The sequence below is a fragment of the Sebastes fasciatus genome, chromosome 18 (genome assembly GCF_043250625.1).
Source record: "Sebastes fasciatus isolate fSebFas1 chromosome 18, fSebFas1.pri, whole genome shotgun sequence".
Lineage (NCBI taxonomy): Eukaryota > Metazoa > Chordata > Actinopteri > Perciformes > Sebastidae > Sebastes > Sebastes fasciatus.
Window position 1 is genome coordinate 10,867,166 of NC_133812.1, and position 6,077 is coordinate 10,873,242.

At 34.8% G+C, this 6,077-nt stretch overlaps 1 protein-coding gene across 3 annotated transcripts in view; it reads right to left on the reverse strand.

Moving 5' to 3' along the window:
* LOC141756198 (mitogen-activated protein kinase-binding protein 1-like) overlaps positions 1-4,521 on the reverse strand; it is a 32,975-nt gene extending 28,454 nt beyond the window's left edge. Inside the window, exons 1-3 of one of the 3 annotated variants that reach the window (XM_074615753.1) lie at positions 4,378-4,521; positions 3,556-3,973; positions 128-219 (exon numbers count right to left, since the gene is read on the reverse strand). In XM_074615753.1, coding sequence (XP_074471854.1) covers positions 128-219; positions 3,556-3,657 — 194 coding nt within the window. In that variant the 5' untranslated portion in view covers positions 3,658-3,973; positions 4,378-4,521. Of the gene's footprint in view, positions 1-127; positions 220-3,555; positions 4,094-4,377 lie in introns of those variants that run through there. The other 2 variants (XM_074615751.1, XM_074615752.1) reach the window with 2 other exon arrangements.
* Between the last annotated feature and the right edge of the window lie 1,556 nt (positions 4,522-6,077).

Below are 6,077 nucleotides of genomic sequence, written 5' to 3' on the forward strand. Positions count from 1 at the left end.
ATAACACACACACACATCAATTTGCACACTAAACGCCTGTGTGAGGTAGATATGATAAGGAAGCGTTGATAAGTCAAAGGTCAGATGTCGAGATAAGGATGCAGAAATGGTCTCTCTCTCCTCTTACCCTGCAGGATAGGCGACTCGTCCAGATCGGGGGTCACAAGCCAGACCACTGTTTCCTGAAGCTGTGATTCCTAGCACCTTCTCCAAAGTCACCTGGAGAGATACGAAGCAGGGATTTTTTTTTTTTTATTGAGGATTTAATCACACAGAGAAATGAAAGTAGAGTTGGTTGACGGAGGGATAAATACTGAAGCAGCAGTGATGTAACTAAGCACCTCCGTCAATGAATCAAAGACAGAAATAGATTGGTTTGGTTGAAATATGTGAGGACGATGGCCTAACTAACGTGTCCACTTTAGTTCAGATAATTTAAAGGAGTTCTGCTGTTATATCTCCAAAACACTGACTTTAATGTCACTTTTAACATACAAAAAAAACAATTATCTCCCTGGAATGTGAGTTTATTTATTTATTTATTTTAATTTTATTTATAATTATTTATTTTATTTAGATTTATTTATTTTATTTTTAGTTATTTATTTATATATTATTTATTTATTTTATTTGTAGTTATTTATTATTTGATAGTTCTGTTCAATTGTTTTTTCAGGGTCTATCTACTCTATCTTTTTCAAATGAATGAATTAATTTTATTTAAACATCGACAGGTTTATAGTACATGACAGATTTGACGGAAGAAAAACTTGTGAATCTTATGGACTTTGCCGATCCCCCCTGATTTTTCATCTAGCACCACCAACAAGAGCAAATTTATCCAGTCACTGCATTGCCACAAAATGTTGTACAGATATTTATGGTTCCCAGATGATGAGATTATAAAAAACAGGAATGTACAAACACAATGCATTGAAAATAAAACATCTACTGTCCCCACGCCAGACCACAGAGCCCTGCTGTTATTGTTCGTAAACAATCGGGTCCTAAATAAGTTGCAAAAGGACATCATTGTGTGATGTTAGTGGGTTCCACTTTAATAAAATGCATCTCCAAGCACAGAAGAGGACGATTTTCAAGAGTTTTAATGGATCTGGAGGAATGTTTGAGGGATTATCTATACCAAGAATGCATGATGTGCCTTCAGCAGTTTCGATAAGCAAACCATACAATTATTATCAAAATATATTATAAATGATATTATTATTTCATCTTTTGGGTGTAAAAGTTGTAAAAACATGATGTAAAAGATCAGGTTTAACCTAGTCATTAAACAGATGTGACAGAAGGCTTGGCAAGACATGCCACCTGTGAGTCTGTCTGTCTGTCTTGGGAATTATAAAGCAGCTGTAAGGTGTCACTGATTTCTCTGGAGTGACATGGTTGTACCTGAGTCTATGGTGTCCTATTAACATGTTCGAAATATTAATAGCGAATAATAAAAACCATAAATGCAGAAACACAGTTTCAACTCAACTACTGTGAGCTTAAGGTTTTCTAGAGTCTCATATTAGAGTATAACTTTCTAATAAGGCCCCTTTAATTAAAGGTTGGAACCAATGGCTTTATTAATAGTTTATAAACCATTTACTAGTCTTAACAGACAAGTTATCAAACATTCCAAATTTAGGGTTGCCAGTGCATAATTAACTGCTTAATTAATCAAATTTTAATTGAAATCGTAATATGGCAAGGGGGCCAATTAGATTTTTTTTTTCAAAGTCGTTAAGCCCAAGTTGCCAGGTTGTGAAAAAAGTCATTAATAACTGCTTAATAAAGTTGTTAATAAATAGATTTTCAGTCCAATTACTCAAATGGATTTTTCACTAACTGGCCACCCAAAAGTTATCTTGAATGGCTTAAAACTAATCTATAAAGCATTAGTAAATGATTTATTAACATTAGTTACAACCTATTAAGTAACTATATAAACTAAAATATTATAAAGGGTGCCTTATTATTATTATTATTAGAGAGAAGTACCTTTTCCTGCCCTTACAGGTATACTGTTGCATTTTCTATATGTTTCTTATGATGTTTGGATCAATAATCACTGCAAATATGTGGTCATGTATCCACATTGAGGAGTACTGGGGTCAAATTGTTGGTAAACCTAACTTGGTTTTTAATGTCCACCTTGACATTGAACTTCAGTGGTTGCTTCTCGGTCTACCCAGTCCTCCTATTAAAGGCTTTCATCAAAGAAGGCTGTTTAGCATTCTTACATTTGCTGCCCGGAAAAATATATTGCTAAGATGGATCGATGATAAACCACCAACAATTGTGTGGTGGCATTAACTGATATGGGGAGGATGGAGTATTTAACATACAGATTTAAATGTAAAATGGGTGATTTCTTTAAGACTTGGACATCCTTTTTTTTTTTTTTTAAATGCTGGTAAAAGACTTAAAAATATTGTACTAAAGGGTCTAATATTGCAATATTGAAAATTCGCAAAGTGACATTTTTGGGTCGTAAGGTGAGATATTTATTTACTGACTTATTTGTTTTGTTGTTTTATTTTTCTTAAAATGTTTTGTTGTTGCATCGCTGTCTATTGTAATCAACTGTAACGGACTGAGCACCTCCTTATCCTTATACATATCATACATAAATAGATGCTATATTTTCCACTACATATTTATGTGATCGTGTACAATCATCTCTTTGAGTATATTATGTGCTATGTATATATATTGTGTCTGGGATCTAAGGCTAATGTTTAGATATTTTGGCCACTGTGTGTTGGTGTATTGTTGCACTGTAAACAATTGCTGTTAATTAACAGCAGGATTTCAACAGTATTAACCTGTTATTGCTAAAAATAGTGCTTTACTGTTAATACAAAAGAAAACCTGTTAAATTACGCTCATAGGCCGTTTTTTAACTGAACTATAATGCATTCTTAAAAAACAGCACTTTATTGCTGATCAACTGTCTAAAGTATCATCAGTAACAGTTTCATGCAGTATTTTTTTACTTCTGGGACCTGATCTGTACATGTAAGGCTTGTACATTGTACATGATTGTAAAATCAGTGAATTAGCTTTATTGTTCTTCACTCACATATTGTTCTGGTTTGCATTCTGTGCTTGTAGCCAGATATAGACAGACATTATGGGAAAAGTTTCAACAAGTCTATTATAGCCTTTTTCCTAACACGTGCCTTTAATTGTATTTAGTGTGACTATTCCTATGTCTGTAACCTGCTAAGTCTATTCATCTAGGCAAAAAATAATGTTTATTAGAATGTATGTAAAAAATACAACCTAAATAGTGCATTAAAACAAATCAGTAAGATAATGTAAAAGAAAGGTGAAAAACAGCTATATAATGTATCTTTAAACAGTAAATTAACTGTGAAATTAATAAAAAAAACAGTTCAAACTGTATTTTTCATTAACAGTACAAAGCTGTAAATGTCAGCAACAGTATAATAATGTTAATTTTACAGTAACATAAAGGCAACCCTTCTGCCAGTTCTTTACTGTTATTCTACTGGGACATTCTTAACAGTGTAGATGATTAAATACCTTGCTGCTGAGACTCTCTTTCTTGTTCTTCTTGTGTTTGGTTGATGGAGAACGAAGCAAATTCCTGAGGCGACTTTTAATGGTGAACCCATCTCCTGGCATCTTGTCTGGTGGCTCTGCTCTGAGATCTGCTCACCATCCAGCCCACTGTGTGTCTGTGCAGGTCTGAAGGAGTGAATGAGAAGCCTGTAATGCTCCTCCCACCACCACACTCGGGCTATAGAGAGGTTTACAAAGTCGGACAGTGTTCCTGCTGCCGGGACATGTGGACGCTAATCTCCTGAGTGGGTTTACTGCTGTCCTCTGTCTCTGTCTCTGCTGCTGTCTTCTGTCTCTTCACATCCTGCAGCCGCCCACCACCTCTGGACTGATGATGTCTCAAAACTGCGATATGCACCGACTTGCTCAGCTGTTTTTCCTGCGTGACATCACCAGATTAATGTCAATCTGCACCGGTCTCATGATTACATCAATGATTGCTTTTGTTTGCTGTTGTACATAATTGATTTAATAGGATTACAGAGAGAGAGAGAGAGAGGGAGAGGGAGAGAGACCGTGGGCAGTCTTAAAGCTGCATGGCGGATGTTTGTGTACCAAAACAGCACTTTGTTTGTCTGCTGATTGGACCATACAGCTTATCTTTACATGCATAATGTGCCATTTCTTCTTTTATGTGCAAATTTGCTTTCGTTAAAGTAATTTAAAGTTTTATTTCTGCACAGGATAATGAATCATTAAATCCACCAAAGGCATGTTGATGCCAATTTAACACAGTAAAAGTCATAGTTTTTCTTGCAGTCCTACTTTATCTAATGTACCTACCTTCATTCATTATCGTAAATCAATATCAGGTTGTAACGTTATCTAAATTCTGCTTGTTTGACAAGTAAGGTGTGATTTGCATTGAAAGAACCACGTGCCGCTCCACGAGTCTTCCTGTAAAAATAGACCACGCCCACTCGATGACGTCAGACCAATCACAATCCTCCTAGAGAAACTGAGATGTTAAACTTAATCCAGCATTAAACTTTGAAATATATATTTGCACATAACAGGGACTGTAGATTTAATCAGTATACTAACTTTTTCATTGTATATTAATATAAATATATATATATATATATATATTAGGGCTTAATATTCCTTAATTTTCGGATATTTTCAGGTGGAGTTTCATTCATTCATTCATTTCATTCTCACTGTGCAATATCATTTTCCACTTGTGCAATTTTGTTAATAGTCTGTTTATTGTCAATACTGTATATACTGCTCCTATTTTTATACTTCCTTCTATTTAAAGGGTTCATATTTTGTTACACTTTGTTTAGCTCTTTTTTTACTGTGTTAGTTGATGCATCTTGTTTTTTGCTCTATCCCCTTTGCTGCTGTACACTGCACATTTCCCCACTGCGGGACTAATAAAAGAATATCTTATCTTATCTTAATCGCGATTAATCGCAAAATCGCACAATTTCTATCTATTCAAAATGTACCTTAAAGTGAGATTTGTCAAGTATTTAATACTCTTATCAACATGGGAGGGGACAAATACAATATGCTTGCTTTATGCAAATGTATGTATATATTTATTATTGGAAATCAATTAACAACACAAAACAATGGCAAATATTGTCCAAAAACCCTGACAGGTACTGCATTTTGCATAAAATAATGTGCTCAAATCATAACATGGCAAACTGCAGCCCAACAGGCAACAACAGCTGTCAGTGTGTCAGTGTGCTGACTTGACTATGACTTGCCCCAAACTGCATGTGATTATCATAAAGTGGGCGTGTCTGTAAAGGGGAGACTCGTGGGTACCCATAGAACCCATTTTCATTCACATATCTAGGTCAGTAGTATGACATGGATTCCTTTGGTTTTCTGATACCAGTATCTTCACTCTAGCTTTAAACCTGAGCCCGCTACAACCTCCGAAATATTGATTGCATTAATCTGTTAAGGATTTGCGTTAACGCATTATCACATTAACTTTGACAGCTCTAATATACAGTATATGTATACACATTAAGAGTAACCATATAGTTGCAGTTATTAGTAGGAACACCTTAGCTTAACTCGCATAATAGAACATTGAAAATAAGCTTCATTGTGATAAAGTTCATTACATTTCTGTAATGCTCTTCTTCACGTTCATTCAATTCAATATGATATTGGCATGAATGTAACAAGGACTATATTGCCAAAGCGTCAAGTAATAATGAGATTGTAAAGAAAAATAATTCATAAAATCAAGAAAATAGCATAATCCTCCACAGCAGACATGACAGGACAGGTTACTGTGGTGTGTTGCCATGATAACGCAACTACAATAGGCTGCTGATATGTTCTATTGAGTGTGTTCTGCCCACATGATAAGCTCCTATTTTTGCTGTTTTGGGCAGGAATTACTGAAGATGGGATCAGTTTAAAATGTAGAGCTGCAACGATTATTCCATTAGTTGTCACTATTAAATTAATTTGCAACTGTTTTGATAATATATTAAATCGGTTTGAGTATT